General features: G+C 40.2%; 1 protein-coding gene across 4 annotated transcripts in view; it reads right to left on the bottom strand.

Moving 5' to 3' along the window:
- Nucleotides 1-7,767: 7,767 nt before the first annotated feature.
- The window catches only part of si:dkey-71h2.2 (low density lipoprotein receptor adapter protein 1), a 109,490-nt gene continuing 102,166 nt past the window's right edge, over nucleotides 7,768-15,091 (bottom strand). The window contains exon 9 of one of the 4 annotated variants that reach the window (XM_059981638.1): nucleotides 7,768-10,900. In XM_059981638.1, coding sequence (XP_059837621.1) covers nucleotides 10,747-10,900 — 154 coding nt within the window. In that variant the 3' untranslated portion in view covers nucleotides 7,768-10,746. The remainder of the gene's footprint in view (nucleotides 10,901-15,091) is intronic. The other 3 variants (XM_059981640.1, XM_059981639.1, XM_059981641.1) reach the window with 3 other exon arrangements.

Raw genomic sequence — 15,091 nt, 5'->3', positions numbered from 1 at the left:
AACAAAGATTGGTAATAAACGTGTCCAGCTCAGGCTGGAGGGACGTAACTAATATTGCATCCAACAGATGGGTTGTTGAACCTTACATATTTACTATTAACAACTTGAAGGAATATAATCTAATGTTTACAAGAAATTCAAAAGATGCTGTCAGTAATAACTCATTGCTCCATACGGCAATGCACCAGAGTCATCAGCAAGGCAATATCTGAAAGATCTGTTTCAACTTCACATTCACTGAAGTAAAAAAAACAACTACCAAAGACTTCAGTTAGTCCTGATGAAGGGTCTTGGCCTGAAACGTCGACTGTACTTCTTCCTATCGAAACGGCCTGGCCTGCTGCATTCCACCAGCATTTTGTGTGTGTTGTTTGAACTACCAGAAATGTTGCTTTTGCTCAATGGTTTATTTAGTTGTTGTTACTACTAAAATTTCGTGAGTCCTGTAAAAGTAGCTTCACGTATACTGAAAGGACATATTGTGATGAGGAAATTGTGATTCAGCACCGGGATATAGATAGCAGTTGTGTGTAAATCTGACAAATAGTTTTATGTGAGGAAATACGAAATAATCCACTTTGATAAGAGGAATTAAAAGGCAAATTATCTAGAGAGGGAGAGTGTGAGAGAGAAAGAAAGACTGGAAATTAATGAACTCTGAGGTATCATCCCTGATGAAGGTGGCAGAATTTGTCATCCAAATGCTGGTTAAAATCTATACTTGTATCCAGTTTGAAGTCCGAGAATAGTTTATTTGCCACAAAAGTATTGGAGACGATCCAAAAGAGATTCACCAGACTGATTTCTGAGATGACAGTGTTGCCCTAACAAGCGAGAGACTAGATAACTTGAGTCTATATTCCTTGTAGTTAAGGATGAGGGATGACTTTATTCAAGCAAAAGATCCAAAGGGTAGATAAGGAGATGTTATCACTAGTGGGAGAATCATGAACAAGGATAATAAAGTAAGGAGCTGGTAATTTAAAAACAGTCAAGAGTATAAAAAAATTATTGATGGTAGTGAATCTCTGAAAATCTTTTTAAGATAGAGATAGAAACAAGATGGAGGCATTGCATTTTGCCTCAGATGGCCAAAGCCTAACTCCAATTTCTAGATCCAAATTACTTTTGAAAATAGCAAGAGAAGTAGTCACTATAATCACTTTGAGATGCCACTTCTCATGTTCTGCCAGAGTGATAATTTTCCTCATAACTTCTGTTTTCACTTTTGAAAACATTTTATTTCTATTCCCAACTCTGGCTCAACATTACTTGACATTCTCTTAAATTAATCTTTATTGAAGTCCCATTTAAAATCCATTCATACAAAATACTCTATGGGTAAAAATGATAGCTTTGATATAACCCTTGTAAATAAATTAACTAAACCTTTCACTACAGTTTTTTTTTATTCCTTACATTCTAAATTGTTTAGACAAGAGCTTCGTGGGGATGAATGACTTTTGAATTGTTCTCCATGATGCCTCAGCTTTTAGCAAACATTCAAAACCTTTCTAATTTCTTACATTCATATAAGTGTGTATCTGTTGTGGTCTGTGTATTGCAAAGATTGAAGCATTGGCACAATTTTTAATTTTTTTCATTTTAAAATTGGACAGTTTTACATAGAATTCAGAATATCCATGGACTGCCACAGAACCGTCAGCTTTCACTGCCTTGTTGCCTGTGTCAGGGGAAGAATTAAATGTTGAAATCCAAAAGCTGCTGTCAGGGATACCACACGCTTCCACACTGCACAGTGTTCAGCCAGGCAATTACTGAAGAATCTGTCAACACTAGTGTATCAACTTTTCAAGCACCATTATTATAAAAATCACCTAAAATGTTTGTTTTTACCAATGGCATTGTTACTACACTGGTATCTGGAAAGGGTAAATCGATTGCTGCTGAATCTTTCTGTGCAGGTTTGAGGTAGGTAGCCAAACGATAGTGCCCATGTGTTTACTTGGTTTCGAATATTGGAGTGAGCAATCTGATATTGGTGAGAAATCTACTTGGAGTCACAGCAAGTTAACACAAGCTTCCATAACTGAATATTATTTATTCTGTTAAATTTAGCTAAGAGGACGTTAATGAGACTTTGTGGAAACGTATGTTTGAATTATGATGCCGTTTGACAGAGTAAAATGATTTAGATGAAGGCATTGAGAATAACATCAGCAAATTTGCTGATGATACTAAGCTGGGTGGCAGTGTGACATGTGATGAGGACGTTAGGAGAATTCAGGGTGACTTGGATAGGCTGGGTGATTGGGCAGATACTTGGTAGATGACGTTTAATGTGAATAAGTGTGAGGTTATCCACTTTGGGAGTAAGAACAGGAAGGCAGATTATTATCTGAATGGTGTAGAGTTAGGTAAGGGAGAAATACAAAGAGATCTAGGAGTCCTTGTTCATCAGTCACTGAAGGTGAATGAACAAGTGCAACAGGCAGTGAAGAGGGCAAATGGAATGTTGGCCTTTGTTACAAGGGGAATTGAATACAAGAGCAAGGTTGTTCTTTTGCATTTGTACAGGGCCCTGGTGAGACCACACCTGGAATATTGTGTACAGTTTTGGTCTCCAGGTTTAAGGAAGGACATTCTGGCAATTGAGGAAGTGCAGCGTAGATTCACTAGGTTGATTCCTGGGATGGCAGGGCTGTCTTACGCAGAGAGGTTAGAGAGACCGGGCTTGTACATGCTGGAATTAAGGAGATTGAGAGGGGATCTGATTGAAAGATATAAGATTATTAAGGGATTGGACAAGATAGAGGCAGGAAATATGTTCCAGATGCTGGGAGAGTCCAGTACCAGAGGGATGGTTTGAGAATAAGGGGTAGGTCATTTAGGACAGAGTTAAGGAAAAACTTCTTCTCCCAGAGAGTTGTGGGGGTGTGGAATGCACTGCCTCGGAAGGTGGTGGAGGCCAACTCTCTGGATGCTTTCAAGAAGGAGCTAGATAGGTATCTTCAGGATAGGGGAATCAAGGGATATGGGGACAAGGCAGGAACCGGGTATTGATAGTAGATGATCAGCCATGATCTCAAAATGGCAGTGCAAGCTCGAAGGGCCGAATGGTCTACTTCTGCACCTATTGTCTATTGTCTATAGTAACTTCTAACCCCAGTTCATCAGATCTGATGTTAGCCAGGATCAGCCCACTAAAGCTGCAGGGCCTGATAACGTACCTGGTTGGGTGCTGAGGGACTGAGCAGCCCAGTTAACTGAGGTGCTAACAGATGTCTTCAACATCGCTCTAGAACTGTCCACTGGCCCCCTCGGGAATGCAGGGGCCACCATCATCCGGTACTGCTGTCTTCAACAATAATGACATGCTTCGAGCAGCTGGTTATAGATCACGTTAAATCCCATCATCCTGCTTAGCATTCAAATCAGTCCACCGATAATGCGATGGCCTCTGCAATCTATTCTATCCTGTCCCACCTGGAAAATGGCGCCTCATACCCCAGGATGTTCTTTGTTGAATTCATCTCGGCATTAAATATGATCATCCCTCAGAAGCCGGTGGGTAAGCTGCCCTTGTTGGGTCCCTCTCTCTGTAACTGGATCCTGGACTTCCTGACAGTAAGATAAGTCCTTGACATAGTCAGTCGGTGTTGGCAGAAACATGTTTAGCTCCATCATGCTGAGCACTGGTGTTCCCCGGACTGTGTGCTCAGCCCGCTGCTGTTCATGCTGCTGATGCATGACCACACTACCAGATCCAGTCTGAACGTCACCTTCACCTGCCAGAAGTCCCTCCAGCAGCAGCGTTAAGGAGTTGGAGCTGGAAATGGATGAACACCGAGTCATTCAGGAAATCTGAGGAGGTGATAGATGGGACATATAGAGAGGTAGTTACACCCAAGGTGCAGGGCACAGGATACTAGGTAATAGGAAGGGGCAAAGGGTTAAACAGCCAGTACAGAGTACCCCTGTGGCCATCCCCCTCAATGGCAGGTTTGGATACTGTTTGGGTGGGGGGAAGAGGGTGAGGGATAGAAACATAGAATATAGAAAACCTATAGCACAATACAGGGCCTTCAGCCCACAAAGATGTGCCAAACATGTCCCTACCTTAGAAATTACTAGGCTTACCTATAGCCCTCCATTTTTCTAAGCTCCGTGTACCTATCCAGGAGTCTCTTAAAAGACCCTATTGTATCTGCCTCCACCACCGATGCTGGCAGCCCATTCCACACACTCACCACTCTCTGTGTAAAAGCTTACCCACTGATGATCAAGCAGAGGAAAGCAAAGGTCTCTGGTGTTGTTTGGCTCTGTGACAGAGAAGGGAATGGGGGAGAAGAGGCACACAGTGCTGATAGAGGATCTGTTAGTTAGAGAAATGAAAAGGAGATTCTGTAGACAAGAATGAGATTCCCAGATAGTAAGTTGCCTCTTGCGTGCCAAGGCCTGGGACATCTCAAATAGAGTGCTCGGCATTTTTAATCATGGTCCATGTAGGTACCGATGACATGGGTAGGAAGACTGACAAGGTTCTGCAAAGTGAGTTCATGGAGTTAGGTGCTATGTTAAAGGACAGGACCTCCAGGGTTGTGACCTCAGGATTGCTACCTGTGCTGGTGAGGCCAGAAATAAGATGGTCGTACAGTTTAATATGTGGCTCAGGAGTTGGTGTAGGAGGCAGGATGTCAGACCTTTGGATCATTGAGCTCCCTTCAGGGAAGATGGGACCTATACATTAGAGATGCTTTGCACATGAACTGTGGGGGAACTAATATCCTAACGGGAAGGTTTGTTAATGCTGCACAGGGGGTGGGGGGTGGTGTTAAACTAGAACTGCAGGGAAATGGGAACTACAGTGGAGAGGTTGTGGAGAGATGTTGCTAAGAAGTCAGACAAAGTCAGGAATGAAAAGGCCCAGCATGGGTGCGACTAACGTTCTGAGCTGTGTTTATTTCAAAGCAACTGTATTGTAGGAAAGGCACATGAGCTCAGAGCAGGGATCAACACATAGAATTTTGATATTTTACCCATTACTGAGACTTGATTGCAGGACGGGTAAGACTGGCCACTCTATATTCCAGGGTTCCGTAGTTTTAGATGCAACAGAGCAGGAGGGGTGGTGTTACTAGTCCATCAAAATGTCATGGCAGTGCTCAGTCAAGACAGTAAGATTTAGAGAATAGACAAGGTAGGTGACAGAAGATTGTGTAGGGTAACACTTTGCATCCAGTAATAATGATGTCATTAGTTTCCATGTAAATATGGAGAAAGGTAGATGCTGTCTGCAGGCTGAAAAAGGGCAATGATGATAGTATCAGCAAGGAGCTGACAAACGGTGCAGAGTCTGTATGTTCCTGTCAGAATAAATGGTAAAGATAGCAGGTTTAGTGGACCTTGGTTTTCAAGAGGTATTGAGGCCCTGGTTAAAGAAAAAATGGAGGTGCATTGCAGGTCAAGGCAGCTAGGGACAAATGAGGTACTTGTGGAGTATGACAAATGCAAGAGAACACTTACAAAAAATATCAAGAAGACTAAAAGAAGGATTGAGGTTGCCCTAGCAGACAAGGTGAAGGAGAATTCTAAGGGATTAAACAGGTATATTGAGAATGAAAAGATTGCAAAGGACAAAATTGGTCCTCTGGAAGACCAGGATGATAATCTATATGTGGAGCCAAGAGAGACAGGATGACCTTAAATGGAATTGTTACAACTGTATTTTCTTGGGAGATAGACACAGAGTTTGTAGAAGTGACGAAAAGCAGGAACTAAGTCATGGACCCTATACCAATTACAATGGAGGAGGTGTTTGTGGTCTTGAGGAAAATTAGAGTGGTGAATCCCCAGGGTATAACAAAGAGTGTTCCCTCAGTCCCTGTGGGAGGCAAGTGCAGAAATTGCAGGGCACCTAGCAGATATTTAAATCATCCTTAGGTGAGATGCCTGAGGATTGGAGGATGGCTAATATTGTTCCGCTGCTAAAGCAAAGCTCTAAAAATAAACCAGGAGGGTCTGACTTCAATAGTGGGAAGGTTATCAAAAGGTATGCTAATAGACCGATATGAGTAGTTGGGTAGACATGACTGATTAGGATAGTCAGCATGACTTAGTGTGTGGTAAATTGTGTCCAATGAATCTTAAAGTTTTTCAAGGAAGTTACCAGGAAAGTTGAAGCCAAGTCAGTAAATTCTGTCTACATGGACTTTGGCAAGGCATTTTAAAGGTCCTGCATGGGAGGATGGTCAAGAAGCATTCGAGATGAGGTGGTAAATTGGATTAGAGATTGGCTTTGTTGGAGAAGCCACAGAGTGGTAGTAGATGGTTACCTCTCTGTCTGGAGGCCTGTGACTAATGGAAAGTCGTGGGGATCACTGCTATGTCTCTTGTTGTTTTTCATCTGTATCAATGATCTGGATGACAATGTGGTTAATGGGATCCGGACCAGATGGAAAAATGGGCTGAAAACTGGCAGATGGAATTTAATGCAGACACGTGCAAAGGTGTTGCATTTCAGTAAGACCAGCCAGGGTAGGTCTGACATACCTGAATGGTAGGGCACTGAGGACTGAGGTAGAACAAAAGGATCTGGAAGTACAGGTCTGTAATTCATTGTAAGTAGCAACACAGGTTGATAGGGCTGTACAGAAAGCTTTTGGTACATTGACCTTCATAAATCAAAATATTGAGTGAATATCATCACACTTCCACCCATTAGAGATAGTTATTAGGAGCACTGCATATACAGTGATCCCCTCCATCTGTCTTATCAAACTCTTTGACCGCGCCCCCCCCCCCCCCCCCATCATCAGGTGTGAGGTTCCATAGCATTAGGACAAGAACTGTTAGAAAGGGAAGCAGCTTCCTACTGATCTGTCTCATCATGTATGAAGTGCCAGTAGCATTATACTGTTTACTTTTTAACTTGGAGTTGTCAGGGTTAAGGTTTTTATGCAGAGAGTGCTGAGTGCATGGAATGGGCTGCCGGAAATGGTGGTGGAGGCAGTTATTATAGGGTCTTTTAAGAGACTTTTGGACAGGTACATGGAGCTCAGAAAAATAGAGGGTTATGTGTGACCCTAGGTAGTTTCTAAAGTAAGTACATGTTCCGCATAGCTTTGTGGGCCGAAGGCCCTGTATTGTGCCATAGGTTTTCTATGTTTTGTATCGCAAATGCACCCTATTATCTGTTCATTTATTTGTGGTGATATTACTTTGTGTTATGCGTGTGAGTTACACGTACCATGTTGCGCACCTTGGTGTGGAGGAACGTTGTGTTATTTAAGAGTATGCACGTGTACGGTGGACTGATAATAAGTTGAACTTGAGCTTAAACTTTAATTTCCAGCCCTTGATTCCTCGTTATTTAATTCCAAGTAAACCAGTTTCATCATGTTATTTGATGAAATAACACTTACCATTGAGACAATGATGAGTGATGAGGACCCATTTGCTGAAGTACAAAGGAGGAAATGCTTGCTGTCTCATCCGAGTTGCTTTTTGCTCTTCGATTCTGCCCCATATTTCCTCCTTTGTACTTCAGGAAATGGTTCCTCCTCATCCCCACTTTCTGGAAATGTTCCTTCAGTCTTCCTCCCAAGTTTTTCCAATGTTTTCAGATAAAACATTGGGGAAAAGCTTCCTCTTTGATATGGAAGGAGACGAGAGCAATCTGCACAGTGCCTGATCTAGAGATCACAGAGAAATCTGTGTGTCATCATCTCAGTGAAGTATCACATTGAACTTTATTTTCTACTTCTTGTATTTGTATGTTCAATCAAGACAAAAATTCAAATTAAAATGTCTCAAGATTTTTATTACATATTCATTAATAAAAATGACAACCAATAATTTTATCACAAGTATAATATATTTTATCCAAAAATCTGTAATTGTACAGTCATTAGAATACTATCAAATTGTGAATTACATTGGAAGCTAAAATTTTTAGTTTGTGCAATGCTGCCATTTATACTACATCCTTGGTGTTCACAGACAAGAGATTTGCTATGGTGACCAAGCTTTGTATTGGTCATAATTTTTGCCTATTTGTGTTCACTAACTCAGTTGGAATTTGAGAGTGAGGGTAAGCTTCCATAAACTTTGTAGTACTAAGGCTGCATTTGATATTTGGAATAAATGTCAGTGCTATATTATGGGAGAAAGAATTGCAGTGTTGTAAAAATTAAATGCATTAGCACAGAGTGTTTACACAGACTACACTCAGAAATAAAGCATTCTGTTTGCATAGCAATAACCAACCGCAAACATTCTCATGCTAAAATTAACATGGTCTTAATTTCTACCTCAATTCAATTATTTCATAGAATAGCTTCTTGACTTGATTAATGTAAATCTACAAACATAAACCTAATGTTAAAATTTATTTTTTCCTTTAAATAGCAGAGCTCAACTCCAAATAATCCAATCGGCACTAATTAACCTGGAAATGAGGAATTCTGTCATGGCACACGATGGCAATATAAATTATATCATATTTTGTCAGTAATATCCATAACAATGAAATAAATTAGTTATTTAATTTAAATTAAATTATGTCCAGTATTCTGCACGATCCACATTCAGTTATTCTTCAGTCAATATTCTCAATGCACCAGTATAAAGCATCAGAACCCACAGTGCCAAGGCCAGGCAAAATCCACCACATAATATCAAATACAGTAAATGTGCATCAAAATATTTCATACCGATATAGTCAACTATAACACAACAAAATGACATGGCAATGCACTTCTGTTGATTTGTTGCTGCAACATTAATTGGAATATAACATTCTTAGATCAAAATAGTTGCTGGTTAAAAATCTGCAGCACTTCCTGTTTTAAAAACTATAAGCTTAACATGTGATTCTCTTTGAATTATAACTACAAGTGCTATTATCTGGAATAATGTATCATATACCCAGGTGAAACTTGGTACATCTTTGGATATTTGAAATCTAGAGATTTAAATCCTTACAATGATCAAGGACCTAGAATCGCTCTGAATATTTTTAGTACAGTATCAGACTTGAATATGTCAAAAATATTTTTATTGTTAAGATATTGTAGTTTAGAAAGCTATCAAAATTGAAGTAGTTTTGAATGATGCTTACATGCAAAAATAACTTCCTGATTATTTATTTGCAAACTATAACATTTCAATAACATTATATTGTGGCATTGCATGAGTGATCACAATGTTTCACAAATGGATTTGAGGGCATGCTGTACTGTGAAAACCATTTGTAAAATATGGTAAAATTTATGCGTCAAAGACCACATGGGTCTCTACGATGGATCCTCTTTTACCAGCATATTTATAACAATTCACTTTTTCCACAGATGCACATCATAGCACAATGTATACATCATTCTCCAATGATTAAGTCCAACAGGCACAAACTTAACACAATTTTCTGTAACCATTTTTTAACCATCAATATGATACAAAAGGCATAAGCTTGAGAAATATACAGAGTTTGGAAAATACATCATTCAAAAGAAAAATCAAATAGAAATTCTTGTTTACAGACTCAAAGCTACATTCATCTTTAACAAAAACTACCACAATTATTTCAGACATTCTGAAATATTAACCATCAATCTGCAGCCAAAATTGTATTGAACTTGTAGATTGATAATTCAGTTTGTATAGCAGTCGGTGAAACAGCAGTGGACACTCTTATAGCTAGCTTTTTGTAGAGGGTTGTTAGTGCTGGTTCCTGCATGTTTTCTTGTGTAGGAGTGCATTGTACTGGCTGTTATTTCAGTACAATAGGAGATGGTAGGTTAATTGTCAATATACTAGAGGTAAACAACCTACCATAAAATTAGCAGTTTCCATTCCAGTCATGTGAGTAATTGTACAATAATTATCTGCCCAATAAATTCATGGTTACTAGAATCATACGTCCACCTGCACTGGAACCTAACAGAAGTGTTGAGTGATTAAAGCTTTCTGTTAAATCTACAACTGACTCAGAAGTGACACAAGATTAAGCTCAATGGTGCAAAGCTTTGGGAAATCAACGTGAAGTCATTGTCTTTCTCCCAAGCACTCTATTTATTTGCCAGAAGTCATAAATATATCCAATTTGTATTTGAATGAGTCTTTCATCCTTGTATCCAGGGCTTGGAAGGCAAGCAGAAGGTAAATTTTTAAAACAAGATATTTCTCATGACTAATAGCAGCAGCACATCAAAGAAGGAAAAAATAAATCGAGGGGAAAAAAAAATCATCTGGCTTTCCTTCAGGCTCTCTGCTCCCCTCAGGCCTACAGTAACCTGATGGCACGCAGCAGCTTGTAAGCACTAAAGCTATACCTTACTGACTATACTACCTGTGAAATTGCTGACTTGTCACAGTAAGTAGGAATCCCCTTTGGAGGCTTCCACTTTGAGTTTGACCACGTGTAATACAATCTGCTCTTAACTCACTCAGTCAGATACAGAGATGAAAAAAAATATTGTTTGTATATTAAAATGCTGCTCTCGTCCCCTTTATCTTTTTCACTAGCTTGTCACAATCACGGTTTTCAAAGAAGTGTATGCAATTGCTGCATGTAAATATAGGCTCAAAAGTAAACACAATTTGAAAAAAATCTGTTTAGCTATTGTTAAGGCATCAAAATGAATTAGGAAAAGCTGTTTATTTCCAGCACACTGAAGCAGTATATTTCCCTCCAGCTCTTCCCTCAGCACGTTTAAAAACCAAGTCCAATTTACTGTGGTTAGAATGACACCCAAGTCGATGAGAGATTGGCAGTTCTGCTTGAACTTAGAGGCATGGTGATGAGTCTCCTGTGTTTGAGTCCGTAAGGGACGAGTAAACTTTACTCATGTCCATGGCTGCCAGGTGCATCTCCTTTACCTGAGAATCCTGAAAGTCTGAGATATTTGTGCACTGTTTGTTTGTTCGCGATTCAGCAAGCCTGAAATAGGAAAAGAGAGCACCATTCAAAATTATTAATGAGGAATGAGGAACAAGCTGAGGTCTGACCAATTTAAGCCCAAGGCCAAGTTGGAAAGGTCAGGCACAGGCTGAAACAAGGTGACGGGTCCCAGGCCTGAGAGCAGGCCCAGGAGGTGAGAGGGAGAAATAACTTGATATTTGGCCGATTTAAATGCGCAGCTAGATTGGAAAGGTCAGGGAGTCAGGGCTGGAGGAGAGGGAGGCTTACTCATCTCTGTGCTGAATTGAGGCAGAGGCCTGCAACAAACAGGCTGTGACTGGCTTTGTGGCTGTATCATGAACTTCAGTTCTGAATGTTATTTGCTTACTTTTAATGTTTATGTTTTTTTCTGCACATTGCATGTTTGACAGTCTTTTTATTTTAAATGGGTCTTATTAGATTTCTTTCTTTTAAGGCTGCCTGTAAGGAGACAAATCTCAAGGATGTATATAGTATACATACTTTGATTATAAATGTACTTTGAACTTTAAAACTGTCAATTTACAGATCCATTCTACCACCGGGTTGCCTTACCCACAGACTTTGCTCTATCACTCAGCTCAGCTCAGCCTCCTGCTGTATCAAACGGGGGGGATTGAGTTCAAGAGTAGAGAGGTCATGTTGCAACTCTACAAATCTCTGGTGAGACCGCACTTAGAGTATTGTGTTCAATTCTGGTCACCTCATTATAGGAAGGATGTGGAAGCTATGGAGAGGGTGCAGAGGAGATTTACCAGGATGTTGCCTGGTTTGGAGAACAAGTCATATGAAGCAAGGTTAGCAGAGCTGGACTTTTCTCTTTGGAGCATAGAAGAATGAGAGGGGACTTAATAGAGGTTTACAAGATTATGAGAGGCATGGATAGAGTGGATAGTCAGCACCTGTTTCCCAGGGCACCAATAGCAAACACCAGAGGGCACATGTACAAAATTAAGGGAAGGAAGTTTAGGGGAGACACCAGGGGTAAGTTTTTTACACAGAGGGTTGTGAGTGCCTGGAATGACTTGCCAGGGATGGTGGTGGAGGCTAAAACATTAGGGGTATTTAAGAGGCTATTGGACAGGCACGTGGATGAAAGAAAAATGGAGGGTTATGGGGTAGTGTGGGTTTAGTACTTTTTTTTGAGGATTATATGGGGCAGCACAACATGGAGGGCTGAAGGGCCTGTACTGTGCTGTAGTGCTCTAGTGCTCCTAGGACTAACAAGCCCCGATGTGTCATTTATAATGATTCTATCCTGCAGCCAATTATGTAAAACAACCAATCAATATAATTATCATCAGTGAAATGAAACATGCTCTGGGGAATTCAAGAAAAAGGAAACGCTTGCACTACAGTATCATGACATTAGGTTGTCTAAAACCACTAAACAATTGATTAAGAACTTTTGAAATGTAGTCGGTGGTGGTAATGCAAGAAATGCAGCAATTTATTCACACACAGAAAAGATATATAGACACAGGTAACTGATATTCTAATTATAAGAGCATAAGATATAAAAGCAGAATTAGGCCATTTGGTCCATTAAGTCTGCCATGCTATTTCATCATGGCTGATCCATTTTTTTCCTCTCTGCCCCAATCTCCTACCTTCCCCCTGTATCTCTTCATACACTGACCAATCAGGAATCTATCAACCTCTGCCTTAAATATGTATAAAGTTTTGGCATCCACAGTTCCCTGTGTCAAAGCATTCCACAGATTCATCACTCTCTGGCTAAAGAATGGGACTTCTTTACATTGATTGAGAGATCATTTTTTAATTCCAAGGCAAACTTCTCCATTCTGAACAGTATATTGTAATCTATGTGAACAGCCCAGAGAGAATAAGACCTCATTTGAACATCACAAGGGAAAAACAGCACTAGCGACATTGCAACACTCCATCAGTACTACAACAGAGTGCTGTTCATCACTTGATGTTCAAGTCTCTGGACTAGCACCAGCAAACGGCAACTTAATTTATTCCCAGAATTGTGAGACTTACAAGGAATGTGTCAATAACTCTCATTGTTTCAAAAAAAAATTGATAGCCACAATCTTACAAATGGTAGGACAATAAAATGAGAGGAAACTATTTCATCCATATTTGATAATGCCAACAATTAATCTACCTTTGGTGCTATGGAACTTGAAGGAAGAATACTAGGTTAATTCTTAACAATGTGGTGGAACAGAGAGATCTTAAGGTACAGGTCCAGAGATCCCTGAGATTTGCAGTGGTTACGGTAGTGCAGTGGACTTCATTAGTCAGGACATTTGAGTTCAAGAGCCATGAGGTAATGGTGCAGTCCTGTAAAATCCTGTTAGTTGGAGCATTATGTTCAGTTCTGGTCGACTCATTATTGGAAGGATATTGAAGCTTCAGAGAAGACACAGAGGAGATTTATCAGGATGATGCCTGTATTGCAGAGCATACCTTAATGAGGATAGGTCATATGAGCTGGGGCTTTTCTGGGGCTAAGAGGTTGTTGCAGGAGGGATAATGGCAAAATAGCAATGGGTGGAATTTCTGGCAGCAATTCAGAAGACGCAGGACATGTACATCCCAAAGAGGAAGAAGTCTTCTAAAGGCAGGATGACACAACTGTGGCTGACAAGAGAAATCAAAGCCAACACAAAACCAAAGGGAGAGCATATAATAGAGCAAAAATTAGTGAGAAGTTAGAGGATTAGGAAGCTTTAAAAACCAACAGGGGCAACTTTAAAAAAAAGTCATTAAGAAGGAAAAGATTGAATACGAAGGTAAGCCAGCCAATAATATTAAAGAAGATACCAAAAGTTTCTTCAAATACATAAAGTGTAAAAGAGAGGGGTAGTAGGTATCATACTACTGGAAAATTATGCTGAGAGGGATAATGGAAATGGTAGACAAGCTGAATGGGTATTTTGCATCAGAGTTCACTGTGGAAGACATGACTGGTATGCTGAAAGTTCGAGAGTGTCGGGGGGGGGGGGGAGGGTGCAGAAGCATATGAAGTTACCATTACCAGAGAGGAGGGTAACTAAAAGACGAAAAGGTATAAATGTAGATAAGTCAACTGGACCAGATGGTATATATCCCAGGGTTCTAAAAGAGGTGGCTGAAGAGATTGTGGAGGCATGAGTAATAGTCTTTCAGGAAACAATTGAGTCTGGCATGGTTCCAGAGAAATGGAAAATTGCAAATGACTCTCCACTGTTCAAGAAGGGAGGGAGGCAGAAGGAAGTAAATAATAAGTTAGTTAGTTTACTTCAGTGGTTGGGAAGATGTTGGAATCAATTGATAAGCATATGGTTTCAGGGTACTTGAAGGCATATGATAAAATAGACCATAGTCAGCACAATTTCCTCAAGGGAAAATCTTGCCTGAAAATGTGTTGGAATTCTTTGAAGAAATAACAATCAGGATAGGCAAAGGAGAATCAGTGGATGTTGTGTACTTGGATTTTCAGAAGGTCTTTATCAAGGTGCTGCACATAAGGCTGCTTAACTAGAGCTCATGGTACTTCAGGAAAGATACTAGCTTCGATAAGGCAGTGGCTGGTTGGTAGGAAGCAAAAGAATGGGAATAAAAGGAGCCTTTCCTGGTCGGCTGCCAGTGACTAGTGGTGTTCTACAGAGATCAGTGTTGGGACCGCTTCTTTTTACATTATATGTCAATGATTTGGATGATGCAATTGATGGCTTTGTTGCAAAGCTTGTAGACGATATTAAGACAGGTAGAGGGACAATTTTTTTTATGAGGAAGTAGAGAGGCCACAGAAGGTCTTAGACAGATTGGGAGAATGGGCAAGAAGTGGAGATGGAATACAGTGCCAGGAAGTGTATGGTCATGCACTTTGGTACAAGAAATAAAAGGGCTGACTATTTTCTAACGAATGGAGAATGCATACAGTTAATGGTAGAGCCCTTAACCTACATTTTACTTCAGGCAACACTCCTGGGCACAGTTAAATTCTTTATGATTGAGGGCTTTGTTCATTGTCTGAGTCTATGGACCTGAGCCTTGCCCCAATTCTGCTCGAGTGTAATTCCCTCATTAGCCCCTGTTACCAGTCCTTCCTATTTGAAGATCTTACTGCAAGGAAGCATAATTGGAGAACATAGTAACCATTAATACAAATAAGATCTTGACACTAATTCCAAATACATCTTCTGAGCAGTAATTAATTTTTAAATTGCAAGGTCA

This window comes from Hypanus sabinus, chromosome 10 (assembly GCF_030144855.1).
Source record: "Hypanus sabinus isolate sHypSab1 chromosome 10, sHypSab1.hap1, whole genome shotgun sequence".
Lineage (NCBI taxonomy): Eukaryota > Metazoa > Chordata > Chondrichthyes > Myliobatiformes > Dasyatidae > Hypanus > Hypanus sabinus.
This window is presented reverse-complemented; position numbering and strand designations above follow the sequence as displayed.